Raw genomic sequence first — 21,867 nt, 5'->3', positions numbered from 1 at the left:
TCCAAAAGAAATACAATGTGAGTCACGTATGCCACTTAATATTTTTTAGTAGCCACATTAAAAAAAGGGGGGGGATTAATTTTAACGACCTATTTAGCCCAATATACCTAAAAATTATCATTTTGACATGTAATTTTACATTTTATTCATACTAAGTCTTCAGAATCTGGTATGCATTTACGCTCAGGGCCCTTCTCAGTTCAGACTGGCCACATTTCATGTACTTGATGGCTGGTGGCTATTGTACTGGACAGCAGAGGTCTAAGTCCAAGACCCATGTTTTTTCCTTTTAATTTACTTACTATTTTTATTAGAGTTATACACATACACGGTTTGTAGAGCTAAACAGACCTACAAGGCCTCTTATAAAAAAAAACACAGTTGTCTTGCATCCCCGAGGGCCACTGCTTTCAGCCCCTCACACTATTCTCTCGGTGCTTTCTCCAGTTTTTGAAGCTACACGCTGGCACCTCAGTATCCCGACCCTGCTGACTCCGCACAATGAAAAGCTAGGGCTTAGCCCTCCTCCCATTCCATACCCCACATCAGCATCCTTCCCACTTCTCTTGCCCCTTCCTTCCTTCCAATATAATTGGGTCACAGTTTGATAAGGTCAACATTCAGGGTTTACACTATCATAAGTGAGGAAACGCTCCTCTCCCAGCTCGGGGGTTTGGGGCATGAATCACACCGCTCCTTGGCTCTCCCCTCTGCTAGCCGAAGATGTGGCTTTCTCAGGTCTGTTGAGTCAGTAACCATTCATCTATTTTGCAGTATCTAAAATGTAAAGGTCATTGCTTCTTATTCCAAGCTCTATGTCCCCATAGATTTTATGCCGTTAAAAAAAAAATTCCTGGGCTTCCCTGGTGGCTCAGTGGTTGAGAGTCTGCACGGGTTTGTGTCCCGGTCTGGGAGGATCCCACACGCCACGGAGCGGCTGGGCCCGTGAGCCATGGCCACTGAGCCTGCGCGTCCGGAGCCTGTGCTCCGCAACGGGAGAGGCCACAGCAGCGAGAGGCCCGCGTACCACCAAAAAAAAAAAAAAAAAAAAGAAATTCCCTGTTCCTGTTCTAGTGGACTTTAGAGAAAAAGCAGAGATAAGAGGTTGTATTCAGTTCACCATCTGTAACCAGAAGTCTGCCAGGCTCTACCTCTACCCAACCAGGGAAACTGCTCAAGTAATTAGTCCTTTCCCATCCCCACAATACATCTGAGGGTAAGAATGCATTTTAGACAAATTAAACTGCATGCCTAGATTCTTATTCTGCCAGCTTCCGACCTGGTCTCCCTGCTTCCAGTCATTTCCACCGTGGTTCATCATCTAAACCACAGAACGATGGGCTTCCCCCAAAACATAAACCTGACCACGGCATTACTAACACAACCTTCGCTGGGGCTGTGTTTCCCACTGCCCTTTGAATAAAAAGTCCGAACTCCTTAACATGGCTTCTAGGGCCTTCCCTGATCTGTTCTCTGCCTCCCTGACTTGACTTCTGCAACCTCCCTCTCAATCCCCATGCTCTAGACATACTAAACCTCTCTGTTCTGTGCACTTTTTCACCCTGAAATCGTCACAGGGCTCTTTCTTCCTTCCGGTAGCCCCTCCCCTCTCCCCCGCTTCTCCCACCCAGTCTCACCCCACCTGGCTACCTTCTACTCATCCTTCTGGTCCCAGTTAAACCTCTCTTCTCTTCTCAGGGACTTTAGACTGAGTCAGGTCTGCAGTTCAGGCTATTAGGGCCCTCAAGGCACCACGCATCCCCTACCGCGGTAGCCTAGCCCTCCACTTCTGTCATCACTTAACGACTTGCACCATTTATGCAACATCTGTTCCATCCAGTGACCAGTAAACTCTGATGGCAGGGACACTGTCTATTCTCTGGGCTCCTCTGTGGATACCCAGGGGCCTTCCAGTAGAACAAGATGCCCAATTTGAATTTGTAATGAATGAATCCATAATGTTGAACACAAAATCGAGGTAGGAGAGTTTCTGAAATATCCTAGTGGAACGATTATTTTTTTCAGAAAAGGTATTTGTGAAATGGTAAAGGTATTATATATATATGGTAGCATTTAAGAATGCTGTTTTTGGTGTCATACTTCAGGAGTGCACAAAGAGATTGTTCTTAAGGAAAAACAAATCCAGTTATATTTTCTTGTGTTTTCTTCTTTTTCTTTTTGTGGGGGAAGAATTTATCAGTTGGAATTAAATTGATACTTTTTTCCCCATAAAATTAAAATTAAAGATACAGAGCAGAAAGTCCAGTTGAATGTAGTGGGAGAGGCATGGGATGTTAAGTTAGCCCATGTCCTATCCTCTTTGGGACAAAAATCTCCACAGAGCTTACACAGCCATATCAGTTTCACATTTCTATTCACAACAATACTTCAAATACCTGTTTGGAGGAATTTGTTCCTGTTTTTGCAGGTGTTTAAAAATGTTAATAACTTTGCCTAAACCCTGTTGAAAATTGTATCTGACAGATTCGCTTCTTTTGGAGAGGCCATTCTGTGAAACAGAATAAAGATGCAGCTATAAGCAAAATAGCTTTTGGTTTTACTAGCCATGTAACTGTCAGGCTCTTTACAGGTCCTTAAGACGGCTTTTCCCGCCATTTCTCTGCGGCAAGAGGGGCATCTCGGTACTCACACTGCCTGCTCCTCCAGCTCCCCTCCGATGCGCTGGGACATGTTCTTCAGCACCCCGATGCTGCCAGAGACCAGCTCCAACTGCTCATCCTGCTGTTCCACGATCAGCTGGTGCCAGAGAAATGGGAAATCAGCAATTAAAATCCATCTTACCTGGTTCCAAGCCCAGCACTCTAGCAGCTGCTAGCTTCCTTGCCAACTCGGGACAATTCACATTCAGAAGCAAAGCCCAGAAATCAAAGGACCAGACCGTTGCCTCGGAGAACACGCTGCTCAAAAGGCTGGGTTCTAAAGCTACTGATCTCCCCTGCTGATCCAACTTGTGAACAGTCAGCGGGGCTTGAAACCACCCAGAGAGATTTACCCTGGTTGGCTGAAGTCCAACAAGGGACAGACAATGGCCGAAAGCACCTGTGCAGTGACCACAGACACATGGGGACGCTTGGGAAGAGGAAGCCCGCTGCCAGGGTCAAGGTCTCAATCGGCAACAGCCGGCCACAGCTTAACTACAAGAGAAAGTCTGGCAGATCTCTAGATGTGGGAAAACTACGCACACAGAGTCCTTTGCTCCCTCCTCAAGGACAACTAGAGGAGGCTCTGTGACAGCAAGCAGACAACTTCAGAGCCATAGTTACTTTTAACTGTGTTGTAGTCGCCTTTTTATTAAAAAAAAAAAGTGTGCTTGGTTAATAGCAATGTAAGTAGACAAATGGTTAAGCAGACATGCTAATAGAAGAACAAAAGAACACATAACCTACATTGAATATATTAAAAACAGTATTTAAGAACCAGTAGTTTTGATGGATAGATAATCCTCAAATCCCCAGATACTTCATCATTAGCTTCCTTTTATTAATACAACTACATATCAAAAGCAACAATACAAGGGTAATCAACCTCACTTTCCTTCTACCCCTTAACCTCCACCAAAGCAATCATTTTTATATATAATGGAACCAAAAATTTCAATGAAAAAACAAGGACTAAATTTTTCTAGAAGTGCCTTTGTTGAAATGAACAAAAGCCGAGCACAGAAGTGGAGGCTGGGGAAGAGGCTGCTGTATTTTCAAACCAATGGCCTCCTCTGTCAGTTTCGGGTGTCTGGTCTGCTTGTCCTAAGAAATCTAATCAAGATTGGTTCTCTGGAAACTCATGCTCTGAAGGACGTTTTAAACAGCCTTTCTATGTGCAATCATCACACAGGTAGACTCAGGCAGCTGCAGGGCGAGCTCTGGTCCATCCTGCCTGTCATTAGCAACAAAGCCCCCGGGGTGGCAGAGGAGCGGGGAGGGAGGTACCTGGCCTCCCACCTCCCTGTGCTCAGCTGGTGGTTCTCAGGTACCTGCTGCTGTGCCTGTTGCTCCTCGATGAAATGGGAGTTGGCCAACTGGAGCTCCCGGTCAAGGCGCCCATATTTATCCATCGTTCCAGTGTTCCAGTTCTGTCCGCCACTGTCTCCTAGCAGGGCCTGCGAGAGTGGGGCAGGGGGGAGCAGGGAAGAAGAAACAAACCATTACTATCTCTGAACAAATACCCCATCACCATGATCCAAAGATTTCTCCCAGTGCTCATAAGCTGGCCTCCCTGGGGTCAGCCTTTTATGTAGTGGTGTAGGGTAGTGCCTGTGGGGTACAATTTAAGGAATGCCAGGAAGGGTACTCTCTATTTCCAAGCTCTCCCAACGGGACTCACAAATGGGCTCTGTCCCATTAAAATGCCAATAAGTGTCAACTTGAAATCAACAAACACCCATCTGTGTACTGCTTTGTGGATCTAAAGGCACTTGGTCTCTGTGCGCCAGTTCTTCCTAGCACCCTTGGAAGTTCACCAGAGACCTGTTGTAGGTTCTAGTCTAACTGATTCCAGACAGCTAGAGTCCTTTCTATTTAAGTATGACCCAGGGAAGTTTTGGTTCTTTGGAGGGGAGAGGAGAGAGTTCCCTAAAATGACAAGAAGCTAAGGCACAACCCCTCACACACAGAAGGCGCAAGAACCATCAATGTGTATTCAATGTAATCCACAGATAAATCCCAATGCCCTTCAGGTGAACTAAAAGGCTACAGGTTTCCCAGACAGAACTGGGGGTTTGCTTCACCAGGCAGCATGGCCACAGCGGGTGCGTGACCCTGATGACCCAGGCAAGCGTTGGCCCTGAAGTCAGTTCTCGACCTGGGCCCCCAGACGCCAGGGTCAGGTTTCTCAGTGTGAATTTGAGGAAGTTTGTAGCCAGAAAAGGATAAGTTTGGGAATGTCTTCCTTCCTTGAAGAGGCCAGCCAACAATGTGAGCTGGCCCTGCCTGGAATGCCCACAAGCCTTTCTGACTTGGCCAAAGTACTGCTCAAACCAGCCCTGCACAAAGAATTGGAAGACGCTGGCGAACAGGATTCTTCTTCCTTGAAGAGCTGTCAGATCTCACCAGGTACTTTTTAGCTCTGGAACTGTTAAAAGCCTACCTGACTACTTGGTTCTGTCTGAAAAGCCCTCCCATAGCCCCTCAATGTTGACATTAGCCTCACCTGACTTTCAGATGCGAATTCAGTCAAATGGCCACACCTGAGGCTAAGTTCAGGGACGCTCGGGATGCATCTTAGGTTCTGACACAGTTATGAGAAGAAAATCAGGAGGCCTGAGAGCTTCCAGCAGCCCAGGGCCTCAGTCAAGAGTCTGGATGGTAACTGTCTCCGGTATAAGGCAGACCCAAGGCTTTTTGGGGATGGCTCTGCTCCAAACTGGTTGCAGGGTTGTCAAGACTTCAAAGGTCCTGCTCGTTTTGATGCGAAGGCTCTAAGGACTCTATGGAGGATACTGGGGCCCAGTGATAATTTTTTCAAGGTCAGAGAAAGGCTATTGTGCATCATTAGGCTGTGGGCAGAGAACTGGAGCTCCCGGGGTCACAGTCAGGGCTATTTTTTCTAGCTTACCTATGGTCTACTCTTGGGTGGACATATGTCATGCTGCTAAGAGTCATCTGTGCTTTATTGTGAGGCAGTTTAGATTTCCTCAGTCTGACCTCCAGGAGTCTGGTTAGTGGGACAGAAGATAGAGGGCCCGGAGCACCAAGGACCAGCCTGTGTGCAGGTGCCAGAGCAGGAGGTTCTGGCTAATCAAGGAGCACCTGGTGCTAGATGAAGCATCGAGGTGGACTGTGCCTGTGTGAGTGCTTAGAGAACCCTGGCCCCGCTTTTCCTTGAAACCCTGTGACTCGGAGGCATTTTACTCACCACCCAAAACAAAATTCCCAGCCATACTTGGAAAGGCTACGTATAAACACACATTTTATTTATTTATGTTAGTTCAAATATACTACCTAGAGAATAAAAATTCAAATAGAAGTAATAGAGGATAGGTGTTACTGTTCACTGTCAAAACTAGTGATACTTCAGGTAACTGTCACTCAACTTCTGTAAGCTGAAGCAGAAACGAAAAGGGGACTCCAAAATTTGGCCAGCCTGCGGCCGTTCACTAGCTTCTCTTAAGAGTTAGTGCCAGACGGGATGGCTAGCTAATGGCTTTCCTAGCTGCACTGAGAAGAGCAAGGAGGGTAAATGGGAAGAAAAAAACAATGACTTGGAAAATGAGATGCAGGGAAAGGAAAGAGGATTAAGTTAGGTGATATTTAGAGAGTCCTCTCCCCTTTTCAAGCTTTTATAATACTTGTTTTCAAAATTAAGTGGGTCAAGAAACACCTACAGGTATAAAGTGAGCATTTACATCATAAACTCCTGATTCCTAGTTAGTTAAAAATGCCGAGTTGATTTCTTGAGTTACCAGTCTAATAAATTCAAGGACTGGGTCTCTTGTAGCTTTTATTTTTGATGTGTCAATATCTGGGCTTTGGTTTCTGAAATTAGGTTTCATAATTTATTTGTAATAACTTATAAAAACTGGACCTCACATCAAAAAAACAAAAGATACTTAAAATGGTGAAAGATTTAACACACATTAAATTAACACACATTTAAGTTTCCTCAAATGCTTTACATAAAATTTCAATCATTAAATGTCTAGTGAGTTCTATGCATAGGCAATGTAATAGCAGCTAGAAATAAAAAGAAAAAAAGACCATGACACCATCCCTCCTAACTCACAAAGGAGCTTGAGGTCCAGCAGAGAAAGTAAGCAATTACAGCTCTTAACAGAGCGCCTGGTACACGGAATATGCGCAACAGGTGCAGAATAAATGGCCTGGGGCAAAGGCTCTAAGGTACGCAGAGGGTGCAACTGGAGCCCAGAGGAGGAAACCAGAGGGTGTGAGGGAAGGGAGCGGAGGCAAGGCTGCCTGCCAGCATCACTATGGGCTCAGCACACAAGGTCTTCTGCTTGAATACATGATACACGAAGTCAGAATTTTTAAATTCCAAATATCTCTGTATTTTCTTTGATTGATACTGTATATTCTGACATTTACCCACCTGTCTATTTTTCCTTTCAGCTAATGCCTGCACAGATGAAGCTGACATCTGATCCTTCATGTCCTAATGAGATAAATAGAACACCAGAAAACAAATGAACATCCTTAAACAAAATCATGGTTAATATTTTGCACACTAGCAAAATATGCATAATTTATTATTAATTTTTAAACAAAAATACAGCATTCTTTGACTTCTATTTTCAGTCTCAAAAATAAAGGAAATAAAGAGAAGGACATGCCCTTAAAAAGAAGTAACCGGGATACTAAATTTAAATATGAGGAAAGAGAAAGTACTTCCTGGGTACCTACCATAGGCCGGAAACACTGTTAAACATGTACACATATGATCACTGACTTTCCACAATGCCCCTGTGAAGCTGCTATTACCTTCATTTTACAATTGAGGACACTAAGATGTAGAAAGACTAAGATACTTTCTCAAGGTCACATAGCCAGTAAATGGCAACCCTGAGGTATACAAACAAAAGCTGTGTTCAAGGGCTAGCATCTTTAAGTATAATACATGTAAAAAAACCATGCACTTTATGATAAAGTATATTTACCATTACATGCCAGAGAATATTTTCAAATAGTGATAAACAGGTAACGTATTTTATTTGAGTTGCGTTCATGTGAAGTATAGACTATTTCTAACACCAGTATTTTCCAGAGTGGTATCAAAAATAATTTTGTATGCAAAGAAAAATGAATTACTTAATCTAAAACAAAACACTTGGGGATTCCCTGGTGGTGCAGTGGTTAAGAATCCACCTGCCAATAGAGGGGACACAGGTTCGAGCCCTGGTCCAGGAAGATCCCACATGCCACGGAGCAACTAAGCCCGAGTGCCACAACTACTGAGCCTGCGCTCTAGAACCCGTGAGCCACAACTACTGAGCCCATGTGCCACAACTACTGAAGCCGTGTGCCGCAACTACTGAAGCCGTGTGCCTAGAGCCCATGCTCCACAAGAGAAACCACCACAATGAGAAGCCCGCGCATCACAACGAAGAGTAGTCCCCGCTCACTGCAACTAGAGAAAGCCCGCGCGCAGCAACAAAGACCCAATGCAGCCAAAAATTTTAAAAATAAAAATAAAACACTTTATTAAATATGAGCCATTTGCATCATATTTAACTACAACCCAATATACTTTAAAATGATTTCTGCTGAGTACATGATTATTATAATACAATTTTTCTTGGAAAAAAAAAAAAGGATGCCAAAATACTTTATAATTTCCTGTTGGCAAGTAGGCTATTTTAGAGGTGCAAATGTTGAAGTATTAGGCTTTAAAAAACTTCTTCCAAGACCCACGACAAGTGAATGGTAGATGAGACAGTGCCACAGCTTTCCTGATTCCTACTATGAGAAGTCTGAATGACAACCACCTTGCTGCAACCTTCAAACTGCCTGATCCCTCGCTCAGCAAATACCGACTGATGCCCAGTGTGTGCCAGAGCACAGCAGTGACGATACACAGTGTCCTTGCCTGACGGAGCTCACATCATGGTGGACAAGAGGCAAACAGCAGTCACACACACACTTCAACAGGGTGACTAGCATTTTGGGAAGGAAGGGAGTCAACAGGGCTGAAATCCAGTGGGTGAACGCCACTTTAGAAAGATGGGGGTGACACGTGATCGAGACCTGAGGGCCGAGAATGAGCCCACCACAGAAAGAGCAAGGGCAGAGAATCCAGGCAGAGGAAACAGCAAGCACAAAAGCCTGGAGGCAGGAAAGGCTCAATGCCTTAGCTTTTGAGAAGGAAGGCCCGATTGTCTGAAGGAGCCACTGTGGGCTGGGTGTCGGAGGGAGGATGTAAGACACGTCTGGCCAAAACACGCAGGGCCTTCAAGCTGCTTAGATTTTATTCCGAGGCAGTGGTTGGCAAACTTCTTCTGTAAAGGAGTAGATATTAAATATTCAGCCTTTGCCACATTTTTTTTTTTAACCAACCTTTAAAAAATGTAAAACCATTCTTAGATCTCATAGGCCACAGACTGCAGGCCCCTGCTCTAAGGCAATGGAAAGCCCTTAAAATATTTTGAGCAGGGCCATGGAGTATTCTGGTTCATGTTTTAAAAGATCACTTTGGTTATTCTGTAGGGGAAATGTTGGCAATTAAGCAAAGCAGAGGTAAAGAGATCATTTTACTGCCACACATTGAAGTGCCGCCCACGATGGGAAAGGGTGCCTCTAGGAACAAGTGCCCTGACGTTGGAGGCCTTCAACAAGAAGGTATGTGAGCCCTTGGAAATGACACTGGGCAAGCAGGGTGTCGTTCACCCACTGGATTTCTGAGGGTGCTCTACCTGGGGTCCAGCTGACCCATAAATTTTAAATTTTATCTGTTCACAAACCTCAAAAGAAAAAAAATATATATATATATAAGAATGCCACCCACAGAAACTGAGAAAAATTTACTTAGTAAAAAAAGTATTCACCATAAAAATGGAGGTATTGGTACGTTTAAAACAAGGGAAACTTAGTGATATAAGCCATGTTTCTTAAATGTTTGAGATCTACCTGAGTCAGTCACCTGAGGTGCTGTTAAAAATGCAGGTCCCTGGACCCCACCCAGCCCTTCTAAGTCAGACTCTAAGGAACAGTTTAACAAGTCTCCCAGGTGAGAAGCTGTTTGAGAAGCTCGGATCCCCACAAATTCTAGAAGCCTTCAAAGGAGACCATTATGCTGTTATCTCCTGGACTGCAGGATTCCTTTTCTAATTATCAATTAAATTGGAGTTTAAGATGATATTCTGATATTCAAACAATATGAATAGTACAATCCCATTTATTTGATATATATTAATAACTACACAAAGCAAATATCTGAGTTGTTCACTGGTGGGATAATATATGCTTTTTTTAAATGCATTTAATACATTTTACAGTAGCCTTTTTAAAAATAATGAACATTACTTGCATAATAAAAATATCAGCTCACATGTATGGAAAAAGTGACTTTGAAGTTCCAGTTGAACTTTGAACACTGTAGAATGTGCTTTTGCTGTTAGAAGGTAGGACAGTGAGGGGGGCAGTAATGACTGTAAAAGCACACAAGGGGGCTTCTGGGGGGTGCTGGGAATGCTCTGGAATGCTGCTTCCATGGTTGGGATCAGTTTATAAACTCTTTAAACTGTATATTTGGGGTGCATGCACTTTCCTGTACTATTATAACTTAATAAAAATGTTTAAAAGAAAACTACTGCTCTTGAACAATGGCTGGAAGGTAAACTAGACCAACCCTTTGAAAATAAATTTGGCATTTTGCATTAAGAGCTTTGATATTTGTAACAAATATCCACTGCCTTGACCCAGTAATTCTAACAGGACTTATTTTAAGGAAATGATAGAAAATATATACTGAAACAGATATGCAAAGATGTAAACTGCAGTGTTATTTACAATATAAAAGAAAAGTAGAAATAAGCATCATATCCAAACAAGAGAATAGTAACTTATAGTAAAGCTATACACAATGTAATACCATATACTAGACATTACACTTAGGAAGAGAGTTCGGTGAACAGACAATTCACAGAAAAACACAAATGATCAAACATGAAAAGATGCACTAACCCATTAATAATCAAAGAAGTGCAAGTTAAGAGATATTTTTCCCAGTTAGATTGGCAAAGATGAAAAAGATGAACACTACTTAGTGTTGATATAGGTATTAAGGAACACGGAATCTACACTCTGCTTTTAGAAATATCATTGATAAGGTCTCTTTGCAGGATACTTTGAGAATATTAACCAATGTTTTAAATGTGCATTTTCATTGAACTTTTTAGTTCAATGTTAGTTCAATATTAAACTTTTTAGTTCAATATTTTCAATATTTTACTTAAATATTCAGGATATGCTCACAAAGATGGTTCCTGAAGTATGATTTGCAATTGCCAAAAATTAACAACCACCTAATATCTACCAATAGGGTCAATGATCAAACAGATCATAATAGAACCAGGTTAGAGAAGAGGTTAAGAGCATAGTCTTTCGTGTCAAAGACCTGGGTTCAAGCTTAAGTTACGCTTTTTAGTAACTATGCAAAGTTGTGCAAATTACTCAATTTTTCTAAGTGCCTGTTTCTTCTGTATAATATTTTATAGGGTCATTGTGGGGACTGATAAAGTATGCAACCATTAAAAAGGATAATCTAAATCTACTCTATCCAATAGCTATTAGCCAATTACGGTTACCTATTGAGATCATGAAATGAAGTCAGTGCAACTGAGGAATTAAATTTTTAATTTTATTTAATTTTAATTAATTTAGATTTAAATTCAATTACTGGAAAACTTTCACATGTCTGGAAAATACATGGTGTGCAAATCAACCTTTTCAACTGTATTATAAACTCTAAATGCAGATGAAGTATCCCCAATGAAAAGTTCACTTCTGAATTGAGATATCCTTAATCGTAAAATATATGCCAGACTTAGAAGTTTTAGTAAAAAAAAGTTTTAAAAATTTAACAAAAAATCTCTATTACTTTTATATTGATTATATGTTTAAATAATAATCTTCTGGATATACTAAGTTAAAAAATACATTAATTCACCGTTTCTTTTTACTTTTAAAATATGACTACTAGAAAATTAAAGATAGCTTGCATTTTAGTATTTCTATTGGACAGCACTGGTCTAGATATATCTGTATTGATATAAGACTATGTCCACAATATTTTTTCATAGAAAAAAATTACAGACTAATGTCATTTCTTTTAAAAGTGTACTTCAATGTCTATAAAATGGCTAGAAAAAATACTTAAAATTGTGATTTTTTTTTAGGGAGTGGAATTACAGAATGGAGGGGCATTTCACTTCTTAATCAAAATTATCTGCATTTTAAAAATAGTATGAATTACTTTTAATTTTAAAAGTTAAAATAAAAAATGCTTATGACTGCATAACAGTATGATCACAACTATGTAAAAAACACAACAAAGTTTTGTGTTTATGTTTCTTATTTTGAGTTTAGGTTTTTCTATTTTTTCCTCTTGTAAAATTTTTCTAATTTTCTTTGAAGTGAGCACGCGTTACTTTAATGAAATACACGGTTTAAAGTTCCAGTTTAAAAATTTTCTGTTTAATAAAATATGTGTGTGTGGGTATATGTTAGCCCTGATGGTCAGTGAACTCAACAGCTGTGTGGTGCGCATCCTGTTTGGGGCCATGGCAGATGGTAAAGAGCTATGGCTTTCACTTTCAGGATGGCACTTTTTTTATGTAGTGTAAAAGTTGCCAGATACCATACCACAGATTACCTTCTTATTAGGATATGGAATTTTAAACTATGTTACTAAACAGTTTTGAGCATTTTTTAACCACCTGTCATGCCAAAAACATAATTACTCATCTTTAAAAAAAAAAACAACAAGTTATTTGTTGTTGTTTTGGCCACGCTGCGCAGCTTGTGGGTAGTTCCCCGGCCAGGGATCGAACCCGGGCCCTTGGCAGTGACAGCGTGGAGTCCTAACCACTGGACCGCAAGGGAATTTCCTCATCTTCTTTCTAATACAAGAAGTTTAGAACAAGCAGTCAAGACAGCAGTTAGTATCGATAAAAAATGGTTCACCTGCCAAAAGAACAACAATGGTCCCAGTTGTTTATGCTCCTGTTCCCATTTTATGCCATCTTCCAAGCTGAGTGAACGGCACACTGTAAATCCCAGTGCTTCCCACTCAGAGGAGTCACATCCCAGTGTCATTTGTAACCACAGAGTATGACTCACCCTTTTTGATTAACCAAAGCCATTTCTATCTTGACTTATAACTGACTACCAACAATTCTTGGGTTTTAAGAGGTTGGATTTTGGGGAGGCGGTGCTATAGTTCTGACTGCCTTTGAAAGTTTAAACAAAGTTGGAGAATGTTAGTGAGGATCATTTAATTGATAAAACTGAGATCCAGAGAGGCTAAATGACTTGCCATGCTGAAAATTTATTAAGGTCTCAGCTGAGCCTAGAACTCAGGTCTCCTCACCTCTCTCACTGTTCTGTCATTTACTGCAAAAGCTTTCACTACTAAATTAACCCCACGTCACTTCTGCAATAGATTTCCATAACATGAACATCTCACAAGCGAAAACTCTGATGTATACGTGACTCCACAAATGTAAAAATGATGACCTCAAAAATACCAAGGTTATATAAACAAAAACAAGAATGTTTTGCTTTCTTTAGTAAAAACTGCCAGCAAAGGGCTTCCCGGGTGGCACGGTGGTTGAGAGTCCGCCTGCCGATGCAGGGGACACGGGTTCGTGCCCCGGTCCGGGAAGATCCCACATGCCGTGGAGCGGCTGGGCCCGTGAGCCATGGCCGCTGAGCCTGCGCGTCCGGAGCCTGTGGTCCACAACGGGAGAGGCCACAACGGTGAGAGGCCCGCGTACCGCAAAAAAAAAAAAAAAAAAAAAACTGCCAGCAAAACTTAATAAAAACTGCACGAACTTAAAAGACGTTTTGAAAAACATATACAAAACTTTTTAAACAAAAATGACTTATTAAAAAACAGTGGACATTGAGAGGATAAACAAAAATAACTTATTAAAAAGCAAAAACAGTAGACGTTAATTGAGAACAAACACAAGAGAAAGATTTAGTTCTTCAGGTAGAACAGCAACAACAGATGTATAATGCCCTAAGAAGGAGAAAGCACAATTGGCATACACTGTGGATCAAAAGGTATTCCTTTAAGCAACTAAATGAAAACCCACTGATAATGGTAACAGGAGCTTACATAAACTTGTGATGTACAAACTCCTAATCTGGGCTTGGTCTTGTGTTTCTTTTCCCCAAATTGCTAACTCTCTGATCCCACAATATCAGTGTCCTCCAAGTGGAACCCAGAGAGTTCTGGATACAAATACTGTTCAGCTGAATGCAATAATATTGAATCAACACAATGCTTTTTTTAAAAAAAAATCAAGTTAGCATCAATTACCACTTCTCTTCTACAAAACCTCAATTAGAATTTATTAAAATCAGATGAGCAAAAACTCAGTTAGGTACTATTAACCCATCACCGGCAAATAGTAACAGCTTTCAAAAAGGAGTAATAAATTAGAAGAATGATTAAAAACTCTAAAACATTCAGTTGCCTCACACAGTTGAGTACAGTTTAGATCTCAACTATAAAAGGACTGCAACATTATGAAGTATGGACTTGATTTAGAATACTTCTTTCAAAGAACGTACTTTAAAAAGCTTTTCAATTATTATAAAATGAACTCTGGATTATACTTCCAATTATACCAACTCACTTAACTTTTACTATGTTGACCTCTGAATTTCAATTTGCAAAATTTACAAGTACTACCTTGCAGAAAAACAAATATAATGATTAAAGTCAAGAATATACGCTTCACTGCAAGGCACCATTTAAATACCAACATCTACAAAAGTCATTTTCAGAAAAATCTATCACAAAAAATTAAAAAAGCACACACTACATTTATAAAATAAGGAATTGGGAAATTATTTACCTTACCAAAAAAATACATCACCCAACAACAGGGCTTCCTTATCAGAATAGCCTCTGAACTGGCTAGAGACTAGGAGTGTCTAATCCAAATGTTCATCATATAGATGGGGCACCTAGGTCTAAAAAGGTTACTGCCCCCATTACAATGTGCGTTTATTTCTAAACAATTTAGGTACATGGATACAGAAAGGCAACTAATGAGTAAAGGAACAAGAATATTTAAAGTACAGTGATAACCTACCATCTGAAATAATTTCAAAAGGAAATCACATGACATGGAGTCTTTGGCAAGCACACACCAAGGTTCCCGCCTAAGATGACTCTTAAAAAGCCATATGTTAGCACTGGTATGATCCCAAGTCTTTTTATTCAAGGAAGCTGCTTTCTAGTACATATGTTAAAGACAGGTGGTTCTCCTACATCTAGTTATGCTAATCAACTGGCTTAGCCATATAGTTTCAAAATACAAACATATCTTAACGATACAAGATTTCACTTAAATGCTATTTTCTCTTAGGTTTTTTTAATAATAGGTTATTATCTAAATAATTTTAGACTGAAGATTTGTTCCCTTGGATTGATTTTTTACATGCTGATAGATGCTTGCTTGCTCTGGATAACTCCCGAAAGGCTGTCAAGCCGTTGTATATTGAAACGTCAGTAAATGGGTTGCAAGAGTTCCAGAAGCAATTCAGATGGTGGAAGAGGCCGCCATCCAAACCCAGTAAGAGTACCCTTCACAATGCAAAGGGATTACCAATCAATCAGGAAAGCAAATGGTTTCTACAATAGCAGTTCTTCTTTTTGTCTAGAAATACAGTATACTAAGAAATATAGAGGAAAAAAGATAACTGGTTCGGAGGAATGAGAGGTATGGACAGGAAGATTACAGTAACCTTCCCAAAGCCAGCAGCCTACTCTCTCATTTTTGCTCTGAGAAAAAAGGCTGACCGATACTAAAAACAGATTTCTTTTCAATCAGAGAAATAAATATGTAGAAAACTGGCATTTAATTCATATTAAAAAGGAGTTTCAGAGTTGACCTATTAGTTTAAATTAAAGGGAAGAGTTCAGAGAAGTCTGGCTATCTCTTGCACAAATTACACAGTAAGATCACATCCCTTACCCTGACGACTTGCCGAGTACTTGTGATGAAAGCTTTTCTTATACTCAATTCGGTTGCATCGAGGTTGAATTTCCTAGGATTTGCTTCGACTATGCGTGGGTCAAAAAGTCAAGGTAAAGCAATTTCATCATCGAAAACCTAACCACCAACATCATGTGAAACCACAGAATCTCTCACAGCAATAAAATCTGGCCCAGCGTTTCTGAACACATGGTCAACTTGGCACTAATGATCCTCAAACTTTCTCTGCCCACGGCTAGATGAGGATCCTTGTGCCCCGAGGCAGAGATGACCCGCCTGGGTTCACCGCAAACCCACAGCTGTCTGACCACAGCTGAGCTGGGCTCTTCCAGATGCCTGCCAGCACGTTTTTTGACTCCAGATCACCTTTCAGTGGACAGCTTTTGTCCTGGGAAACAGCAAGCTGTTTTCATTTGCCATTCCAACTCATTCCACTTCTGTCAAGAAGCTAACTCTGCTTCTTAACCTAGAGATCGAGGCTTCTTTTGTGAAGCTTTCCTGCTCTCCTCACCCCCAGCTTGGTTCTGCTGCCCGTGTCACTCACATGGCTGTATACACTTGTGCCAATATTTGACTAATGTCTGTTTCTCCCACGGTAAATTCTACAAGGGTTGGTATAGTTTTGCTTATCAATCCAATCTCAGTAACTAACAAAATGTCCAGCACATAGCACACTCGATAACTATTGCTGAATGACGAATATCTATTAAAACTTTTGTCCTCTTATCTCACAATTTCTCTATCTCCCCCAATCTTTTTCTCATCCCTCCTACCTCGAGGGAAGACATATCTCCCTGTAACTGTGCTTTTGATCCCACTCCCTCACGTATTTTGTTCCACTAGTTTTAGAGAACACCTTTGTCTTTTAATAATTTAGAAGGTGCCCCGCGGTCACTGTGATTAATAGAAATTATGGACTCCACATCCAGTCTGACTCCAGGGTCCAAGCTCAAAATCACTGCACTAGGCCACCTTCACGTTGCAGGATCTGACTACTCTACCTTAGATTACTGGTCAACGATTTTAAGTGTGTCATGGTACGAATAAGGGCAACATCAATCAACGATAAAAGGCAATATCTAATCTATGTACTTGAGACATCTAGATGAAACTTGTCCATCTGTCTGCTTGCCTCACGTGGCACAGACACTGCAGAAAAGGATATTGATGGTTTCGTCAAGGTCCTCTAGATCCCACTCTATGCTCCGGAGGTTGTTTCTCAGCTCGTTGGTGGTCCAGTCGATTTCTTCCCTCGTGGCTGTGGATGGGTCCTGGAGGAGCTCTGTCCATCTCTGAAACAATCCCTGTGCAGTGTTGACTGCTTTCTGTACCTCTCTGTATTCAGGTGAAGGGAAAGGAGAGATATGAGACAGCATGTTTCACGAGCAACTTATAAGACTTAGGAGAACCTTTACGATCAGACACCATCCTCAGCAACCACCATTCCCCAAAGTGTTTTTAAGTCGTTACAGAAGGCTCTTCATGGACAAATATCAAAGTTCAAAACTTTAAAATAATAGGCTGAGTATTATGTTCTCAGCTGATTTCAAAATAAAACAGCCACTACTTAAGCAGCTATAATTACCAAGTTTGTTTGTGAAGGACAAAATTTAATTTTTCTAACGGACTGTCCTTAAAAGTAGCCTAAGAAGCTATAATATAAATTAACTAAAGGGCCGTTAACATTCACACATGTTGCCAGTTGGAGTGCAGTAATTTATATTCAGAAGAAAAGGTTCTAGAACAACTTTCCTTTTCTTGGGGAGGTTCGTGTGGAAAATGGGTAAAAAAGGATAGAAGGAAGGGTTACTCTTACACAGCTAGTCTTTTAGAAGGCAAGTATTTTAACCTGAGACATTTTAAAATCCAACATCTCATTAGAAGATTCCTAAACAGTATTAGCTTTAAATGTATCTACTTTCCTGGATTAAGCAACTCTGTACAGCAGATTACTGCTTCATGCTTAGGGAGTGAGACTAGGCCATTAAGAGCGATGGTCTATTTTGCTTTTAGATACAGTCACAAGGTCTTAAAAACTCCTCCCCTGCCCCTGCCATTGGGCCAGTATCCACCATTTAAATATTATAACCTAACACTACCACATATAAAAGCCAAAAAGGACTCATTTTATAATCATGGTCTCTTGTGTACAAACATTATAATCTTCATGCTCCTAAACGAAGAGATCTGTTTTGATCCTTCTATGATTTCTTCACCAATTCTTCTGGGTGTTCAATCAGTGTGTTCGTTATCTATTGCTTTAAAACAGAAATTGCACGCATCCTATTCCCTCTGACATTTCAAGTACCAGAGGAGACAGCACTAGCAAAATGAAGAAAGGTGCCTTACAATATCTTGGACTGTGAATACTGATGAGAGTTAAAAAGCTGAATGTTAAATAGAGAATACAGCCATTGGGCCCAGCTGAATAAATCACTGAGCTACGCAGCCAACAATGAATCTACCAAGGTTACGTTCATAACCAGTTCATGGGTTAGGCAAGTCCCCTCATTTTTCCTCTCACATCAGTCTTATGCCTTTAGCGCTAAAGAGAAACTCTATTTGAGACAAAAAGAGGAAGGACTAAGTAAGTGAGATGTCAATCTGCTATCTTTACTCTTTACTGAGGTTTCTGGCTGATTTGGTAAAGAAAGAGGTATACATTTTGCCATAATATGAAGTACTTGGTTTATTTGTAAGTGTTGAATATCCTCTATGACAACAGAAGACAGAGTTAAAGAGGTATCTAAAATGATATCTCATTCTAAAGAATATGAAAATTATCAGTTCTGTAAAGGAAATGTGAATTCCTTTTTGAGAACTAGAAGCCTCAGGCTAGGGCATACCACGTTCTCCACACCAGTAGACAACTAGGATGCCGGAATTAAACTCTTAAGCAGTGATCCATAAACTTTTTTGGTCTCAGGGCTCTTTTGCACTTTTCAAAATTACTGAAGACTCCAAAGAATTCAGATTAATATGGACTCTATCTATTGCCACTTACTGTATTAGAAATTCAAACATATTTAAAAGTATTGACCAATTAATCCAACATAACGATGAAATTATGATATGTTAATGTTTTCACCAAAAATTTCTAAAACAACAATATTTAGTAAGAAGAGTGGCACTGATTCACATTTTTGCAAATCTCTTTAATATCTGGTTTAACAGTAGACAGGTGGATTCTCACATCTGCTTCTACATTCAGTCTGTTGACATATGTTTGGTTGAAGTATATGATGGAAATCCAGCCTCATACAGATAGGTAGTTGGAAAAGGGAGGAGTATTTTAACAGTCTTTTCAGATAATTGTGGATATTCTTTCTTGACACAATACAAAAACTTGACAAGTGGCAGTTTCTTAAAGGTTAGCTGCAGCGTGGAAGCTGAAACTGTACCAAAGACGTTGTATATTCTCATACATTACAACCCACTGCTCCATCTTGTATTGTGAAGGGATGTTTTACCCACATATGATTTTACAGCATCACGTACTGGTCATTTGTAAAGTATTAGTTTACTGAGCATCAAAGATCTTCCAAATGCTGACTCATTTCATTATACAATATCCAAAATCATGTAATAATATCACCACCAATTCCATCAGAAAAACTTAACTACTGGGAATCTGTAAGATGATAGCAGTTGATACGAGCTTTCCAAAATTCTATTTTTTTAAAAAAGGCTCTAATTTCATCATCCACAAAAATACTGTCAGTTGTTTTCCGAGAAGTGACAGGTTCACCTCATTCATTTTTGAGAAAATCCCAAGATAATTTTGAGATTTTGAACATATGCAAATCTCAATAACCAGTTTGCGAGTCATTCTTTTAAGAAAAAATAAGATTCTATGGAGGAAAAAACGAGCTATTTCAGCTCACAGCTGGATCACAGAAGCGCTTTCCCTGGAGTCACCATCTTAGCTCACAATACAGCCAAAGTGTTTCATGCACTCTCTCATTTCGTCCCACAGAGTATTAAAATGTGTACTAAGGCTGGGAGAAAACATCTGTGCATTACATGTCTAATTAATGACTTGTATCTACAATATATTTTTTTTTTAAAAAAACTCTCAAAACTTAAGAAAACTCAATTTAAAAATGGACAAAAGATCTGAACAGTCACTTCACTAGAGACGACATACAAATGACAACTAGCACATGAAAAGATGCCTAATATCATTAGTCATCAGAAAAATGCAAAGTAAATCCACAATGAGATACCACTACAAACTTAGAATGGCTTCACACAACTAACCAACCAATTGACAATGCCAAGTGCTGACCAGGTGGTGGAGTAACTGGAACTCTCATTCATTACTGGTGGAAATGCAAAACTGTACAGCTACTTTGGAAAACAGTGTGGCTGTTTCTTAAAATTAAACATACAGGGGCTTCCCTGGTGGCACAGTGGTTAAGAATCCTCCTGCCAGTGCAGGGCACACAGGTTCAAGCCCTGGTCCGGGAAGATCCCACGTGCCGTGGAGCAACTAAGCCCGTGCACCACAACTACTGAGCCTGCGCTCTAGAGCCCGTGAGCCACAACTACTGAAGCCCACGCACCTAGAGCCCGTGCTCCACAACAAGAGAAGCCACCGCGATAAAAAGCCCACACACGGCAACAAAGAGTAGCCCCTGCTTGCAGCTACTGGAGAAGGCCCACGCGCAGCAACGAAGACCCAACGCAGCCAAAAATAAAATAAATTTATAAAAAACAGAAACAAAAAAAACATACAAAACATACACTTACCATTATGACCCAACAACCCCACTTCAAGGTGATACAAAAACACACAGGTTCATACAACAACCTGCAAATTCTTATAGTAGCTTTAGTTTTAACAGTCAAAAATTGAAAACAACCCGAATGTCCTTCAACTAAGGAATGGAAAACTGTGGTACATCTGAACAATGGAATACTACTCAGCAATAAAAAGAAACAAACCACAAATACACGCAACAATATGGACAAATCTCAAATGCATTATGCAAAATGTGAGAAATTAGAAGGCCACACACCGTATGATTTCATTTCTGTAACATTCTGGAGAAGGCAGAACTATAGGGACAGAAAATAGATCAGTAGTTGCCAGATGCTAGGCATGGGGGAAGGGGGACACAGAAACTTTTAGGGGTGATGGATCTGTCCTGCAACTTATTTGTGGAGGTGGTCGTTACTGACTATACACATTTGTCAAATTTCACAGAAGTATACACTAAAAAGGGTCAATTTTACTGTAGGTAAATTATAACTTTTTAAAAAATGAGGAAAGGTGTTCTTGGGACTCAAGATTTGATAATTTTTTTTTTTTACTGTTTCATGAAGAACATTCTTGAAGGAATATGATTCTCGTTTTTCTTTTTCACTGTGAGGGAGGAATACAATGACTACTAGTACAGTTTGGTGCCACTGCCTTGATTTAGGCTAAGGCACCAGCAGTTTGCACCATCAGTGTTATTGTCAACATGATGAAAAAAAGCAAATAACATCTGAGTAGTATCATGAAAAGCAGTTTAAGCTGAGGGGCTCTTCTATGAAAGGATCTTGAGACCCCCTTGGGATCCAAGGGCCACACTTTCAGACTTGAGGGGGAGGAGGGGCAGGTGGGTAGACTCAATTCTTGCAGCACAGAGCGAAATCAAGGAGTCCTTAAGCATGCAAGAACTTGTGCATGTCCTAAAGAAGAAATGAAAGAAACGGCAGGAATTAGAAAAATGCTGCAAAGCATTCCCAGGACGACATTCAAAACCCAACAGGCCTGGCCAGTGACCTGGCTTATTCCACTCTCAATCTCTTATTTTTAAAAGAGGTTTCATTTTTAGTTTTCATGTAATAGCATAGACATGAGAAAATCAAAGTAGTCTTAGTTTACATTTACATTTCTAAGACACGTTTTAAGGGATCACAAAGGTGGGAACTGTCAGCAATGGTTCAGATCTTGAAAAGCCAGAACACGCAGTGTGTCAAGGAATCCTATCTTAAAAGCAACTAACGGGGTCCCTCAAAGTTTAAAACATCTCCCAATTTTTCTTCTTCCAATATCAACTCAGCATAGCATTACCCTGAAAAAGAAGGCACGAATGAAGAGAAAACGTGTGTCACAGACAAAACCTATTTTTAAGCCAAATATTAATGGTAACCGGAATATACCAAAGAACTTAGAA

At 40.4% G+C, this 21,867-nt stretch overlaps 1 protein-coding gene across 5 annotated transcripts in view; it reads right to left on the bottom strand.

Moving 5' to 3' along the window:
* Nucleotides 1-21,867, bottom strand: part of STX6 (syntaxin 6) — a 45,270-nt gene that overhangs the window by 11,106 nt on the left and 12,297 nt on the right. For all 5 annotated transcript variants that reach the window (XM_029227731.1, XM_029227733.1, XM_029227734.1 and 2 more), the window contains exons 2-6: nucleotides 16,866-17,035; nucleotides 15,680-15,774; nucleotides 7,063-7,125; nucleotides 3,992-4,117; nucleotides 2,651-2,757 (exon numbers count right to left, since the gene is read on the bottom strand). In XM_029227731.1, coding sequence (XP_029083564.1) covers nucleotides 2,651-2,757; nucleotides 3,992-4,117; nucleotides 7,063-7,125; nucleotides 15,680-15,774; nucleotides 16,866-17,035 — 561 coding nt within the window. The remainder of the gene's footprint in view (nucleotides 1-2,650; nucleotides 2,758-3,991; nucleotides 4,118-7,062; nucleotides 7,126-15,679; nucleotides 15,775-16,865; nucleotides 17,036-21,867) is intronic.

This window comes from Monodon monoceros, unplaced genomic scaffold (genome assembly GCF_005190385.1).
Source record: "Monodon monoceros isolate NGI ecotype Baffin Bay Population unplaced genomic scaffold, NGI_Narwhal_1 Super_Scaffold_18, whole genome shotgun sequence".
NCBI classification, from domain to species: Eukaryota; Metazoa; Chordata; class Mammalia; order Artiodactyla; family Monodontidae; genus Monodon; species Monodon monoceros.
Note: the sequence above shows the minus strand (reverse complement) of the source record. Positions and strands in the feature narration are given on the sequence as shown.